Source organism: Harmonia axyridis, chromosome 7 (assembly GCF_914767665.1).
Source record: "Harmonia axyridis chromosome 7, icHarAxyr1.1, whole genome shotgun sequence".
Lineage (NCBI taxonomy): Eukaryota > Metazoa > Arthropoda > Insecta > Coleoptera > Coccinellidae > Harmonia > Harmonia axyridis.
Window position 1 is genome coordinate 19,611,597 of NC_059507.1, and position 17,368 is coordinate 19,628,964.

At 36.4% G+C, this 17,368-nt stretch overlaps 1 protein-coding gene across 1 annotated transcript; it reads right to left on the bottom strand.

Moving 5' to 3' along the window:
- Nucleotides 1-430: 430 nt before the first annotated feature.
- Nucleotides 431-1,186, bottom strand: LOC123685311 (leucine-rich repeat-containing protein 15-like). Its single transcript, XM_045624968.1, has one exon. The coding sequence runs from the start codon at nucleotides 1,184-1,186 to the stop codon at nucleotides 431-433; it is 756 nt and encodes a 251-aa protein (XP_045480924.1).
- Between the last annotated feature and the right edge of the window lie 16,182 nt (nucleotides 1,187-17,368).

A 17,368-nucleotide genomic window follows, 5' to 3' on the forward strand; every position in this document is an offset into this window, starting at 1 on the left:
GTTATTCGCGGCGCCATCTATCCGAGTGCAGCAGAAATAAAGAAATACTTGCGTCTCACAGAAACAACCTGCAATGCACATGCCTTCTTCCGATTTGAATCTATCGAACTGCGAGTTCTATTTTTTATTCATAGATGGCGACCACTGTCATTTTTAGTAAATATCGAATTTTTCAATAAATTGGGAATAATTTGAGAAGTGGTTACGAGTTATTTTTATTACTAGTTATCACTGTCAATGAACTATTCAATTTATTCACTAAAATCATGGTGAATACTGCAAATGTTGAACAGAAAAATATTGAGGCTAATTTGGACATAATAAATTATACAATTTTTGTATTTCAAGAACACAACAATAAATGTTCTTCACAATATTTCAATGAGTGCATTGAACTCTCCAATTCATTCACAATGCATTCCAATCAGAGTTACTTATCTTCACATAGAATCGTCACATTCTTCTCAACATTTATCTCACTCCGAATCTCATCACAGCTAGCCCTATTATCCCTAACATCAATCACTAAACCTGGAAACCGGCTCAATTCTTGAGTAGGCACACATTGCAATAAGTTCCCTCTTAATTTCAAGCTCTTCAGTCTCCTCAATCCATTGAAGGCCCCATCCTCAATGTTTGATATCTTGTTATGATTCAAATTCAGCGTTTCCAAAAATTGCAGAGGCGAAAAAGTGCTGGTGTCTATTGATTCAATGTAATTCAGGGACAAATCCAGGTATCTCAGTTTTGGCAAAGATTGGAAGTCGTTTTTTGTGATTGTTCTGATGTAGTTGTGGACAAGTATTAAGGTCTGCAAGTTTCTCAATCCTCTGAAGTTTATGTTGTGAATAATTGATATGTCGTTACCTGAAAGGTCCAATGTAGCTAGTCTTCTTAAAGGAAGAAAGATGGGTTGGTCTATTTTTGTTATTCTGTTCCCATGAAGACCTAAGACGGTCAAGTTTCCTAGCCTGTTGAACGCACCTTCTGATATCGAGATTATGTTCGTCAAATTCAAATAGAGGTTTTGGATTTTTGTGAGAAGGATGAAAGCATTCTTCGGTATGTTACTGTTTTCTCCATGCATGAAACAGATTTTGGTATTGTTGGTGTCTACTTTTTCTGGTATTCCTTGGATGAATTTGTTTCCAACACACACTGTTATATCCCGAACATCTAGACACATGCCATGGTTGCAGCGAATAACACACAATAGAAAGATTAGCTTTACGAATATAAATTTTCTGTCCATTCTGCGTTTCTAGAAAAAACAGAGGGATTTTTGTTACTACTGTTATTGAATAATCGATACTCTCATCGTTTGAGAACTAAACTCAGAGAGATAAGAAGTAAACGTCGTGTCATCCGAGATAAAAGTTAGAGTTGGGAATTCTTGAAGCGATATTATGTATAACAGGAGTGGATTTGATGGGATTTCAGTTGAGATATCGGACAACGCATTACGCAAGTGATAATTTAGCTAAACACTGTATAGTCTGGCATTATAATAAAACATATAGGGTGTTTCAATAGGAATGCTACAATTTATAACGATTAGGTATAATGGCGACACAGTGTATTATTTTTTGACAATGCTTATGTTATATGTATTGAGTAGGCTATTAATCAGATACATGCTTCAACAACGTTTAGAAATTGTTTTATCAAAATCAGTGCTTTCTTGTGAACAATGAGGGAAATTGAGAATCAATGGACAAGATTATTCGCCTATTCATTATTAATCGTGTTGTAGGAAAATTTGAAAGTTAATTTTCTTCACAAGGCACAAGAGTAGCACCACGACCAAGTACTGAGATGTACTTGGTACCACTTTCAAATGTGTCTACAATACAAAATAGTGAATTGATATACTGAATAATGATTAATGCTTTTCACATTTTTCCATATATTCACAAATGCAAAAACTCATATTACCTCAAATCATTTCCTTCTATCATTTTCCATTCAATCTGTGTTTTGAATCTTCGAAAAATAATTTTGGTATATTATATACAGGGTGTCCTGTAAACCGATGTCAACCCGGCGCATGCTGATAGCTTAGGTCATGCCTGACCAGAATATCCAAATTTGATTTCAGTAAAAGTGTCTTAGTTTCTGAGATATCGACAATTTTATGAGAATCATCAAAATCTGCACCTTAGTCTTTGTTCTGAGTGCCACAGCTACAAATGTTGGTATTTTGTGATTCTTCTTTCGATCGAAAATTACAGACGGATCAGCCTACCTAACATGGCCGAAGATTTTCCCGAGGTGTGTATGGTATGCTCTGGAAAATGTCTATTGAATACATTTGATAGTTTATGATTTTTTGACCAGTTATCTCGTTTATTATCGGCAATACCGTTTTACTTTTATTACTAGAGTTGGCTATGCGATTCTTAATATGATCTTTCTTAATATACACGAGTCCTACATTATATCTTTTTAGTTTGTTTGTAGAAATTAGCTAATTCAGGGCGAAAAAGAGACGATGTATAAATGTAATCCAATTGATTTTTTATTTCAATGACTTGAGTGAACCTTTCAAAATATCTTCTGTGAGAATCAATAACCTTAACCTTTATTAGAGGAAAAGTAAAATCAAAAATGGGCCAGAATCTGCCGAAAAAGTTATCCTAGAGGCAAAATCTATATCACATTCATTTTCCTTAAAAGTGAGACCATTTCAGTCCTCGGCAGAAAACAGTTCTAGGAACCTTTCCATTGTTTCCTCATTAAATAGCCGAAGTTTTTCCAGACTTCGGATCTGATTCACCGAAAGAAAAAGAAAATTCTTGTATGACAGCACCTGATGTTAGCTGTTTTTTAGAGTTTACGAACGGTTGTTGTCATCAAAAATTACAATACCATTCATAACAAGTTATTACGTTCTCATGAAATAGTCTTGTGAAATTCCATTTGAGTATTCGATTTTTTCTGTAGAAAAAATCGAAAAAACACAATGCAAAGTAATATTGTGTTAAAAAAAACTTTCGTGCCGGTTCAAAAATCATCGTTTTCTTCTAGGATTTTTGTTGTTTCCAGCACTCATGCTTCTTGTTATTTCCAGCACTCATGCTTCTTGTTAGAATATTGCTGAGCAAAGTGTTTTTTCGAATTTCCTCGAAAAAATTAGATGGCTTCATGATATTACTCACGAAAAACGTTGCCCAGCAAATGGATAGGTACATATTTCGCCTTTTTTGATGAATGAATGACACTTCAATTGGTCATATACAGTGCGCGTCAAAATTATGGAACAAATTCATTTTCTCAGAAGAAAAATATTTGGCAACAAAATCCTGAAACATGTCAATTTTTGTTCATTTTTACCACATTTGTATGCATTTTTGAAGGATTTTTGTTGCACCCTGTGCCATCCCCATCATCTCTTCAAATTTTTTGAATAGGGAAAGTGAGTCATGTGTGTTTTTGGCAAGGTCTTTGTATCTTCTTTACAAGCGTGCAGAAATTTTCAAGAAAAAAATTTATTTTTGAAGAATCAGTTAGTTCAAAGAGGTTTTCAGTATGTGCACTTTATCAGGCTCATTTAATTTGAGACGATGGTACCTGATGAAATTTGTCACCGAATGAAAATCGACCATTACAGTTTTGTTCATGCACAAATTTCAACCCCTACGATCCCTTTAATGAAGACAAAAATGGAGTGACATTGGAAATTTATTTCGGCATTGAAGTTTCACTCGGAGAATTATTGTGCATTACAAGATAAGTTAAATTCAATGTTCAAAATGACCTGCATCGTTCTGGATGCAATAATCAAAGCACTTGACACATTCTAATTTTTCAATTAAGGGGGTTGAAAGTTGTGCATAAACAAAACTGTAATGGTCGACTTTCATTCGGTGACAAATTTCATCAGGTATCATCGTCTCAAAGTAAATGAGCCATGACAAAGTGCACATACTAACCCCCTTAAACTAAGTTTTCAAAAAAAAAAAATTTTTTTCTTGAAAATTTCTGCACGTATGTAAAGAAGATACGAAGACCTTTCCAAAAACACACATGACCCACTTTCCCTGTTTAAAACATTTAGAGGATTAATGGGGATGGCACAGGGTGCAACAAAAACCCTTCGAAAATGCATAAAAATTTGGTAAAAATGAAACAAAAATTGACCTGTTTCAGAATTTTGACGCGCACTGTATAATCAAAATAAGTGAACATACACAATCATAGAAGCATATTCGAATAAGATAGTAACTTGAAATCTAACAGCATAATTGACTGTAGATTATAAAAAAGATATTTTCACAGAAACAATTATTATCAAACTTTAAGACAGTTATCTTCCGATGCTTTAATTCCTCCAGGAACATCGATTAAAGCACAATCCAGCGAGCGAAACGTGAATTGTCGAACGCCACCGAAGAAAAGTGCATAAATTCCTCGGAATCGACATTTGCAATGACCCAGGGTCGGATACGAAGACATAGAGGATAAGTTAAATGTACTTCCATTACGGAACGTGCCCCGCATCCAGTCTGCTTCTTTGCATATTATAATAATCCTTTTTCCGAATAAGATAACTTCTTTCCATCGGCTAATCAGCATTCCGGTCAAATTCCTACTTCCCCCGCTATATTTGACAATCCCCAAAATTCTCACGTACTATCATTTAATCTGTTCGATGGTGTTTCCTACCCCGTTTTCTATCTTTTGCATCTTTCATTTGGGGGGCTATTATCGAGTTTTACTCCACCCGGACAACGTCTGAGTGAGAAATGTTCGCTACTCCCGGTTTATCCCGAAATGGATCTGCATGAGAGGCAACTGCTACACGAATGGAATTTCGTTTCCTGAAAACGTAGCCGTAGATTCGATTTCTCCGATCTTCGGAGGGTATCGCTGGAGATACCGCACGCCCGTGGGCTCATTTCGACTCGAGATGTTTCATTCCGATCTTTTTCTAGGCTTATTGGTCCATCAAGTGCGGAGGGGTGACGCAAGGTGGGATGTTGGGTCATTTATTCTTCTTGCTTTCTATGACTTAATGTGCTCAATCGAAACATTCATGATTAAGAATATCTTAATTAGGGAATCCAATCACGCACCAAAATATCAATTCGCGGAATGAAAATTATCAATCTCGCGAATCCGCTGGATCTCGCTGGATTGTTAACAATATATAAATGTGGGATCCAAATTCTTAACACCCGACTGAATGATACGCTACTGACTTTACGAAACGAGAACTACACGATCGACCCTAAAAGGTTGCCCTATGCAGATTTATCGATATAGGAAGACGTAAGGGGAAGAGGTACTTGAGACTTAAAACAGAGACTGAAGTACGATACTGGAAGATGGTAGACGGACAGAGTTAGGTATTCGACATTAGAGATTAGACGGGAAAGGTTAAAGAATTCGACGTGATAGACGCAGATGATTCGACGTAAAATAGTAGACGCAGCGAGTAACATAATTCGACGTTAGATATAGACGGATCAACGCGAATAATTCGATAATTAGACTATTAACAGTTAGACGGAATAAAATAGCTTCGATAGACAATAGACGAAAGTTCAGTGGCTGTACATTCAATTGACGTGAATTGTAACATTGTGTAAATAAACATAGTTAAGTTCCGGCGGCCTTTTTTATATAAACCCCTAGACAACGATATAAAAAACCCTACATAAATACTCTTTGTATTCAACCTATTACACATGCTCATAACAAGGTCTTATGCTATTAAAAACATACTATAGTATAAAAGTGTTCATTTCATATCGACATCTGTCAAGTTTTGCCGCGGGTAAACTCGACAAATCTGCCGATAAGTGCTGTCTCACATTTAATCCAACTAGAAACCATTTCGAAATTGAGCGGTTGTGATTGATGGAAATCAAGTCAAGAGTCGGAGTTGTAAAAAGCCTCCAAGAATGTACCCGTACATTCATACGTCATTTCATGTTTTAATAACTGCTCAAGTGTTGTTCGTACTCGTGCAGCCATAAAAGAAGCCTTTGGTTCTGGTACCCACTCAGTATACGAATACTATGATTCGATTCCTCTTCTGAATTCGAAGGCGATGGTCCACTTCTCGTTGCTAGATTAGATAAAGGTATTTTATCCTCATCAGCATAAGTGAAACGGTCTTCGTTTTGGGATTGTTTTTTGTCTTCTAAAGACGTCTCTATTTGCAGCCTGTCAGTCAAACTCTTAATTTCATTTCGTTGTTTTGCTATGAAGTACAAATGTATCTTCTTGGCCATTTGTACCATACTTGTCATTAATGAACAGACTAACCGACTAACGAAAATACAGTTGATATGACAACTAGAATTTTGTCAATGGTAACTTCACAACAATATGTACTAAATAATGGATTTATTTCGTTTGTCATGTGATCAAACGAGGTTTGTATAACTGAGGACGGTATCAACAACAATCATTATGAACATGTATGGCCTCTGCAAAATCAATAATTCATTAGACCGAAACGATTTCAGCAACGTTATTAGTATAAACGTTTGGGTCAGGATTTTCAATAATGGTTTGATGATTTGAGATTAATCTTTTGGACTCCATTGATGATCTTGACAACAAGATTGTTGGGAATATCAGCACGATGAGGCACTACTCACTACTAAAGGAGACAAGTATAGCTGCTGGGTTAGATGAAAATTTACCGAACAACTGGATAGGTCAAGAGAAAGTAATGCCATCGGCGATCTCGTTCACCGGATCTCAATCAGTTACATTTCTTATATTATAATATTTATTATACCTGAAGCAACTTTTTGAAATAATATCTCATCAACAGTTGCTTGATAGAATCTTCAGATCGTCGATGTGAGGCTTGCGTTCAAGTCGGAGTGGACAATTTTTATGCGTTGTTTACTGTCATTCACTCAATCTTATTGAAATTAATGGAAGATTTCCATAAATACTTTTTAGAGATCTTTGAATTGAAAAACTTGCGGTATCACAAATTGGACAGATCATAAATAAATCCCTGACAGAAAAATTCCTAGTACCAAAGTGTGAAACTAAAATATTCCCACACGAATTAGTTCTACAAGGTATGACAGAATGAACGGATTTACCAGAGAATTATCTCAAATCAATAACCAAAATCTCAAGCCCGCCGGTTTTGTGACCACCGAAATATTGGGTATTTTTTATTTTTCGAGTTTCCTTCAATTTTCCATGGTTCTAATAACGCCATCCACAAAATATTCATCGATTGAAAACAGCTTCGAAATGACATAAATGGAAATGAAAAAAAAACTTCGGAATTTGAGATTAAAACTAACCCTGAAAACAAGGTTCTATAGGTCCTGCCGTTTGCTAGTTATCATGTCGAACAAATTCATCATCACTGAATTGAGTCTTATCATTTGAGATCATATTCGGCTCAAAATTCGAAATATTCATACATTGTGTCGAAATTTAAAAAAATTATGTTCAGAGAATGAACACTCGAAAAATAAATTGACATTGGAAAAATTTTTGATAGGGTTAAGAACTAACAATAACTAATATAAACCTGAACAATCATACCACTTAATTAAAAAATCTTTCAAAACCAATTCAAATTGATCCGATCAATACACTGTGTCCGTAAAGAATGGAACAAATTCATTTTTAGCTAAACAGACCATTTGAAGAAATAATCCTGAAACACGTCGAACTTTAATTTCAATTAACTGCATTTTAAAATAATAATCTAATATACAGGGTGAATTACTTTCAATTAATGACGTTTTTTTCAAACGGAACACCCCCATTTTGTCTCAATTTTCCGATTACTCTAGCTGAGCTGATTCCAAAAATGTATCAAATGTTGATTCCAATTGGTAGAGGGTGGACAAAAATACAATAGTTTTGTGTGTGCGTAACATTCTTTATTAGTTGAATTAACAATATTATCAAAAATACTTATTGTCTAGCGGCAAAATGAGCTGTTTCCAAGCAGAATAGAATATGAAAGAAATTATTTCTTATCAATTTAAAAAAACATAGTCGTCTAGTTTTTCGTGAAATGTCATTATTTGTTTAGTAATTTATTGGTGTTCAATGACAGTTTGGTACTACAATATTTTTGGTATTCGTGAATGTTTCAATTATTGCTCAGATTCAATTTGAAGTAGAAATGGAGTTTAGTGTTAAACAAAACCAATTGGAATCAACATGTGATAAATTATTGGAATCAGCTCAGCTAGAGTATTTGGAAAATTGAGACAAAATGAGGGTGTTCCATTAAAAAAAATTACGGTGACGTCATTACTCGAAAGCAATTCACCCTGTTTATTAGATTTATTTATTTTATTTTAATTAAAATCAAAAATCGACATGTTTCAGGATTAGTTCTTAAAATGATCTGTTTAGCTAAAAATGAATTTGTTCCATACTTTACGGACACTCTGTATTTCCAACAACTAAAGCTATCCAAAGTGTAGCGATGAGAGTTCATCTACCATAAAAATTGAGCGTACGTAACCAAGTTGGAGTTAACGAGATCATCACCGGCATCATGATCGTGCTCTCAATCAAAATATGTCAGCGTGCACCAAGTACGTAGATACATTTCATTGCATGCCTCTCTGAGCCAACGACGAAACATCAAATCCATAATAACTTTCTAGGGTGAAAATTCATCCTGGGTAACAAGAGAACCATCAAAATAATTATTGAGTAGTCAAGTTTTAATTGCGAACGTTCACAAGCCACTGTAGCTGGTAGAGAGAGAAAGCAGGGCAGGATTAAGGTTGTCAGACATGCCATTCAGTTGAAGTTTATGCTGACGAAGGGAATTGATCACTTTTGGAGATATAACTTGTTTATGATCAGATCATTCTTGAATTAAAATTACTTACACGATATATTACTGCATATTTAACTGTAGTGATAAGTAGTTACAAGACGACTAACTTTCGAAAGAGAGTTATAAAAAAATATAGTTCGATAAAGTTGAAGTATTAGCGAACATCGAGAGAACACAAGTAAATATTGATGTGAATAAAACACTTCAACAACTTCTGAACATTGTTGAAATGTATATATTTCCAAGATTAAACAGCATAACCTACTGAACACAAATAAAATAAGAAATAAAAATTAATATAAAGTGTATTCAAAATAAATAAAGTAAATTCCCCAAGCCTCTGTGACACGGCACACACAAATATACCAAAGTCACACTGATGAGTCCGGTGTGTGTGCCAGGGACGAAACGCATAAGTAGGCATATGTGAAATCCTACAGTGATATGAAAATATATATGTCCATAATAATTATGATTTAACTACTTATTAAATATTTTATTTTCATTGAGAATAATCATTTTGGTGCCTAAGTAGAAAAAGTAGTACTTTGCTGATCGATCCTCATATTGGAGTTTGCTGGCCCTGTGTAGGGTCCATCATTGAGTAGAGACTCAGCATTGTTGGATTTCGTCCAGCGACGGGAAACTCGTCTACCTTACGCATCTTACGGCCCAGTTATGGTGAAAGACTGTCCATCATGAATTTGTCCACGTTTGATGACAGGAGTCTGCGTAGTGATCTCATCATAACTTTCCGTGCTCTTTACAACTTTTTTGGAGTTGACCTCAGTGGTCTCTTCAAATTGAACCTGGACGACCGTCTGCGAGGTCACGCTTACATTGTGAGGAAGGAGAGTTTCGAAACATCGCAAAGACAGTTCTCCATCACAAACCGCGTGTTCTCCGTTTGAAACTCTTTACCTTAATCGGTGGTGAACTCAGTTCTTTCAGAAATAACTATGACACCTTGTTTCGTCGCGAGTGAGAGCTACTTGTGGAGCTATGAATTTCTGTTACTTCAGTTTCTTTCGTAATGCATTTTCTTTAAGTTTCAGTGTATTTTTCAATATATTTGATTTTGTGAGTTTATAGGCTTGACCTCAACTCTACCTTATAATAATAATTATAATATATATATAATAATAATGTGCCTACAAAATTAATGTGTGCTGTCAATCGAAAAAAAATGCATTGTTTCAATTCGTCTGTCTTTATGTACTCGTTAATCGCCAAAGCTTATGAATGAAGTTTCTTGTATGTACACAGATAGATTAAACTCAGTTTTAAGCGTTGCTTCCTTGAAATTGAATTTTATACACTGACAAAAAATATGATAAGAAATAATAGAAGCCACACACATATATACAGAATCCCTTCAAATCGCCCCAATTGGCCTAACCTGTACCTGCACCACAAATTAAACCATAATTAAACTCAGGAGAATTGTGCCAGCATCCCCCATCAAAAGCATCCGACTTCAGACATTCCCGAACAAGGACGTCAGATACACTCCCTACTGCAATACCCGCATCTTCGACAACACTTCGATTCGGCCCTGCCACTTATATTAGCCGGTAGATGACGCTCTTTCCACGTGTCATTATCAGCAGCAGCAACAACAGCGGCCCAGGAAACAAAAGTTTAGATGCGAATTAACACTTTGCCGTTTTCGCGAAACACATGTTGCTTCGCTGTTAGGGTGCCAAATTATGAATAAAGCGGATGCTTCAATTTTTTATTGGCTAGGGGAGGTTATTCTCGGAGGTTCGGTGCACTGTTGGGAAAACTGGTTGTAATCGAAGTTGACTAGATAATAGCATGGTTTATGCAGTTCATTTGGTTTTGAGAGAAAAATTTCCGTTTAGTACTATGTTTAGAATAATGGAAATTGGTCTAGATAGTATGAAATATTCATTTCTGATTCTATGAAAAATCCGTTCCTTCTGCTATACCTAGCAGATTTTTAATGCCATCTACACTTGTATTATGAGTAACTAATATAGGTACACCAAGAATGAACAGAAAATAAGAGATTCTTCTCTCACACAATACCAATAAACATCTGCCCGCAAACACTTATTATCCAAAGAATTTTCCATTTTCGTTTGTACCCCAATTTAGTGTTCAACACAAGAAAAATTAAACCTAAGAAATGGTATCTGATATTTTTCACAGATTGAGATCTTTCATGAAAGAAATAATCAACTCAAAACGTTAAATCGCAAGCAATTCCTATGAAACTCACGAAAATACCCCTCCATCCTCATAGACAAAATCATCTGCCGCCTTTTCCAATAAATCTCCCCATCCTAACTACTTTCCAATGTTGTCGAAAAGAAATGAGAAATAAGGAATAAACTGCGAAACTAACGGTCCAAAGAAATGAGCAAGCAAAGTAAATAATGTGGCGGCTTCTCATAAAGCTCCACATAACAAAAATAAACACAGCATTCGGTGGCCTAGAGGTTAAGTCGTTAAGTCTGTAGACTCACTCACCGAGATGCGACAAGGTGCCGGGTTCGAGTCCCGGCGGCTCCCGATAATAATAAATTCCCCAAGCGTCTGTGACAAGGCACACACAAATATACCAAAGTCACACTGATGAGTCCGGTGTGTGTGCCAGGGACGAAACGCATAAGTAGGCATATGTGAAATCCTACAATAATAAGTGTGAAAAATTTCTAAAATTAGTTTGTATATTGCCTCTTCACCTTGGAACATATACTTTATCTGATTATTTAAATTATAATTTCCTTTTGAAGACATCGCTGCATGTCATCAAGTATTTCAAGTATCAATCACTTTTAGCTTTGTTATATTCGACTTGTGTTTTCCTCTTTGATTTGAATGAATGTGAATTTTGATAACGAAATAAATGAATAAATAACTGTATTTAAGGCAATTGACCTAAGTAATTCAGTCCTGAAATGAAATAAGGTTATTATTCCTTTAAAAATGGATAAATGCTCCATTAAGTTAATAGCGATTGGCATGGATGGTCGTCCTATCTATTAATCTTGTGTTTAGAAACGAAGTGTCTACCAGTTGCAAAACAGTCAAAAACTCATTCGATGGACCGAGTCGAATGTGTTGGGCTGTTCAAGTAGCAATAACAGTGCAAGATTGGCTCCATACCAATTAGCAATCCTTATCTTTCCATGTAGTTTGTAAGCTGAAGGCAATAAACCATTCAAACATCTTGACAAGATTTGGTAATAAACTGATAGGACGAAGTTCTATATAGAATGTAGGGTCCCTTATTTTGGCACTACAATGACCAAAGCCTGTTTCCATTGATCTGAAGAGATGCCATTTGAAAGTGAGCAGAAAGGACAGAACCAAATTGAGCATTTTCTATCCTTACACCATCGATACCCTATGCACCTGACTAATACTTCAGAAATTCATTGACTTTCTTTAAATTTTAAATCATTTTTCTGTTTAATGGACGAAAAAGAATAAATTAATTCTGCGGTCGCCATACTTTACAACGAAAGGACGTTTTGAATCGCCGCGTGAAATTTTTTGCTGGATGAAATTCATAAGAATAACCAAACGATATTTAATAATCCCCACAGATTGAGATATTGCTTGAAAAAAATAATGCACTCAAACGTTAAATCCAAAGCGTTTTCTATGGAACTCACGAAAATATCCCTTCATCCTCATAGACAAAATCATCAGCCGCCTTTTCCAATAAATCTCACCATCCATCCTAACTACTTCCCAAAGTTGTCGAAAAGAAGGAGAGCAATAATGAATAAACTGCGAAATGAACTGTCCCAAGAAATAAGCAATGATATTTCTTTTAAAAAGGATTAATGACCCTTTGGGTTAATAGTGATTGGAATGAATGGTCGTCCTCTCTATTAACCCCGTGTTGATGCAAGGCTGAAGCTCAGCCTCTCTCGGGACCAGAGGGAACCAGCTTTATCTGCAGGTTTTCTCTCCGGTTGTTGGAGTCCTCCTTGCTCCGACGGACCGTGAAACAACTTGGGCTCTCCCGTCAGGAGCTGCCGATGCGAGACTTTACTCGTCTAATAAACGTTACGCGCCGATATCGGATTATCAGACTGATGGTTTTATTTTGCCCGCTTCGATATCATGATATTGGAGAGCTAGACTAGATTTTCTAGAAAAATTTGGAGAAATGATAGTGTTACAATTGCATTTAGACGGTATTTTATTAGTGTGTTTGTCTTTCAATCACGTTAAAACATGGAAATAATTACATTAGTCTGTGGAGAAAAGGTGGAAAAAATAATCTTGATTTTCAAAATCAACTCTTTAAAAATATTAACCCATAACAAATTGGCGGATGCGCCGGTCCCAAGTTCCTTTAAGGGCTTACATACAGTTAGAAGGCTTCAAAAAAACGGATTTTCAAGAATTTTTTTCGCGCAGACTATTCAATTTATTGATTTGAAAATTGGTGTACATATTATAATAACCTTATAGTATATTAACATATTTTTTATTTGTCAAAATAATCTTCGCGAATGTTGCTATCGCCGATCTCCTAGAGCTCCGCAAAAAAAACCAATTTTGCGGTGATCACGATATCGTGTCATTCTACGCAAACTATCATTGTGAGTTGTATGAATTTCAAAAAAACAAATATTTGAATATATTGATGATAAAATTTAAATAAATAGTTTTCATTGTCTTGATGCGAACTAATGACAGAATCAGACAAGTTTTTTCAATTTGATGAGATTTTTCGGAAATATAAGAATAGATTTCGGAATTCTAAAGTCATTGTTTTCTTTTGAAACGTTGCTCCTTTTTACACTGTTGGTTGAAAGGTATTATAATTTTTTGTTCCTTTTCCTTTAAATATTGATCTCGTTCGTTTCATCTTAGTTTTTCTCTTCTTCAATCGCCTTCAATCTCTCATCCCTTTTTTTTTTGAGCTTGTCTTTTCCGCTTTAATTTTTCTTCCCTTGACAATGGCATAATACTCTTAAAATAAATTTGATTTTTTTCAATAAAAGAATGAGATGATTTCAAGCTTCGAAATCCAGATGAAACTGATGCCCGTCATTCTTCTGGACAAGTTATAATTCCTCTGACAACTTGTTTGCCAGAGGAATGACGATTTTGAATGAAATATTTGATAAATCCAACCCTACCGAATATTTTCACCTAGTTTTTTCAGGATTGTCCTTGAATTACTCATAATAATATATCATTCATCAGAAAAAGAAAAGAAATATAATTTTACGAAATATACCTACTCGCTAGAGTAATGACTCTACAGTGTGTGACAACAATTTTTTGATAACAAAAGGCGAATTAACAATGATACCCGAAAAGGTCAACAAAAAAATAATACTGCTCGTGCTAATCTTGAAATGCAAAATGTTTACTTCTAAAACGTTTGCTTATACCTTCATCTATTATGTTGATTATTTAATTTTCTAGTAGAGCCAGAGGAATTACTAACTACGATAATTACATAATGTACTGGTGAATTTTCTCAAAAAACATTTGTTTTTTTCAATAAATTGATGTAGGCTTGGTTAATCGATCGTCTAGAGGTATGATTCGATTACCTGGCCTTTCGTCTTTTTCTTCGTGACTTTGTTGGATTTGTAATAATTAAACTCTTTTCAATTATTTACATCTATTTACAAAGCCACAATTATACAGTACAAACTCGGTATTGGGAAGATCTTAATTACGTCTTAATTACAAGTTTCCCACTACGGTACTGAATTTCGTCTTTAACACGTTTAATTGATAACTCGAAACGTCTTCGTCGTACTTCAAGATTTCGGTCGTCTCGTCTTTAACTTTGTTCGCGACTCGTCTTAATCTAGTCCGCGAACCGTCTTTACGTCGTACGTCTTAAGTTGACCGACCGAACTTGTCTCGTCTTCGACTTAAGTTAAACTGTACCGTCTGTACACGTCTTTGGTTTAATCTTAACTGTTCCCGTCTTCCGCTTAACTTCAACTGTGCTCTCTGTCGATTGGAACTACCCTGTCTCGGTTTGACCACACCCTTAGGGGAAGGTACCATCCCCCTAGTCCAATAGGATTTTTGCCATACCGCCCCCAAAGATCTTCCGGATTCCTGGAATATTCTAGAAGAACTAGGGCCTGAGAAAAAGCATGAAACACATGTGGCATAATCGTCTTGTTCCGAAACCTTTCCCAACCCCATAAATCCAACCCCATAAATCCCTTAAGTTTTACCATCGACATATGACATTCTTCGACATCCCGAAGAATAGCACATCCTTTTTACATTATGTACAATACGTTCCCTGTGAATCTATTGAAACTGTCATGCCCTCGACATTAAAAGAAACTAATAGGTTCCGGTTGACCATCTCAATTATTTACAGGGAACAATGAACTGGATCCTACATTCGACCCCCCTAAAAATTAGAGTTCGACCCGAACTCATCATCGTCCTCGTCTTCGTGAGGTATCCACGGTTTCATGAATTCCGCACCTGTAGATAATCTCACAGGACCTTCATGAACCCCGACTTTTTTCACGTCGTACCTGTCATTCCTCTTTGGTCGCGATACCTCAAATGGGCCTAAAAACTTTCTTTTACGCTTCTGACCCGCGCCGAATTGCGTTTGCCTCATCGCAACAAGCTTTCCTACCTGGTACGTCTCGACCTTCTTTCTCCGTCGATCATGTCTTCGTTTGCCATCCCTTTGTACCTTAGGTACCTGATCTGCGCATTTACTTTCTTTCCTCATTTCATTTTCAAACGCTTCAACCACTGACCGAGTTTCCTTTTCACGCATTTTAACCCTTTCCCCCTGACTATTACTTCTGGGGACATTGGTCGTAATCTTTACCTGGTTTATGCGTTCCTTCTTAATCTTTGACTTCACGTCTTTCGTCTGATTGGCTCTATAATTCTGGGTCAGTTTACCGTCTTTACCTTTACAAGATTTATTATCGATGCGTTCTACATGAATTCTATCTTCGTCGTTGTCGATGGCGATATGCATCAACCAACTGTTCGCAACCGCTTGTTCCTTTGATCTCACGCTAATCCCTTCTTCCCCAATTAAAACAGTAGCCTGTTTCAAAATATTAGTACCAAGGATCGCTTGGAATCCCAACGATCCTTTAGGGATAATATGAAACTTAAGGTTGAACAATTGTCCATCTATCTTCACGTCTAATTTCAAAGAACCCATCGTATTCACCTTGAAATGACCCAAACCTCTAATGATGGTGACGTCTTTATCTAACGGTAAGTGACGCAGGTATGAATTATAAATATCCTCGCGAATAATGCTTATCTCGCTACCAGTATCAAAGAGAGCCTCAACCGCAACCGCCCCAAAAACAAGTCTGATCGCATTTTTGGGAACTGATTCCACCACGGCCACTTCCGTGGTTTCAACCTTTTCTCTGCAACTCGCGGCAATATGTCCATGTTTATTGCATCGGAAGCATTTTGTTCCTTTGCTTTTATCTGGACATTCCCTCGACTTATGCCCTCTTTTACCGCAACTAAAGCAAGATTCGCTGCTTGCCTGCGTACCGTTTTTCCTGTCTCTGATCAAATGTTTCTCATTAGTCTCCGTCCGCTTTTCATAACCGTTTGATCTCACATCCTTTCTTTGGAAGTGAGAATCCCCCCTTTTGGTGATCTCCTCATATATCTTAGCTTTCTGTTTGAAATCACCAAAATTTTTCGAGCCATACAATACTATTTTATTTGCGGAAATGTCCGCAATACCGTCTATAATGTATTGTATCACCGCTTCTTCTTCGATATTGGCTCTACTGCCGATCTCCCTCATAGCGAGAATGTACTCTTGTACACTCTCACTAGATTTCTTCCTCCTGCTAGCCAGGAGTTTGTGAATTTGCGCCGAACTCACACGGACTTCAAATTCCTCGCATAGCCGCTCTTTCAAGTTTGCCCACGTCTTTATCCCCTTTTGAGACTGAATGAACAATCTCGCTAAACCCGACAGAGACTTTTTCGCAAATATTAATTTTTGAAGATCTGACCAACCCGTCATCGCAGCCATTTCCTCAAAATCCTCAATCCACCTCCCGACCGGATAATTATCGGCCCCCGTGAATTGTCGAATTGAATCTTCGACATCCCTAAACGTCAAAGAGAAACTACTTCGACAATTACGGTTTTCCTCTTCGAGCTTCATTTTCGACACCGATACAGAAACAGAGCTAACTAAATCATCGTCATTTTCGTCGTCATCGTCTTCGTCGTCGTCTTTCTCCAAAAGGGGACCACACAAGAAATCGCACACCCTTTTGGCGATTTCTTCCGTAGAACCCTCGTACGGCAAATTCAAAATTTGGCATACTGCCTCTAAATCAGTCTCAGTCAATTTTTGTTCAACGTCTTTGATTTTGTCTTGATGTTCGTTATCGTCTTTGTCCCAATCAAATCCGTCAAAGTTTCGTATTGTCCTACGTCTTTTGTATTTGTCACCTTCGGTCCCGAAACAAGCTATGTGCAGTGCTCTAATAGCCGGAACTTTGGCTTTTGAAATACCGTCTTCAATACTTTTTATTTCGCCTAACGAGTACATTTTCAATTTAAGTATATACGTCGAAATGG

Coding starts and splice junctions, on each gene's coding strand:
- LOC123685311 (XM_045624968.1), bottom strand. CDS start 1,186: ATGTGTCTAGATGTTCGGGATATAACAGTGTGTGTTGGAAACAAATTC.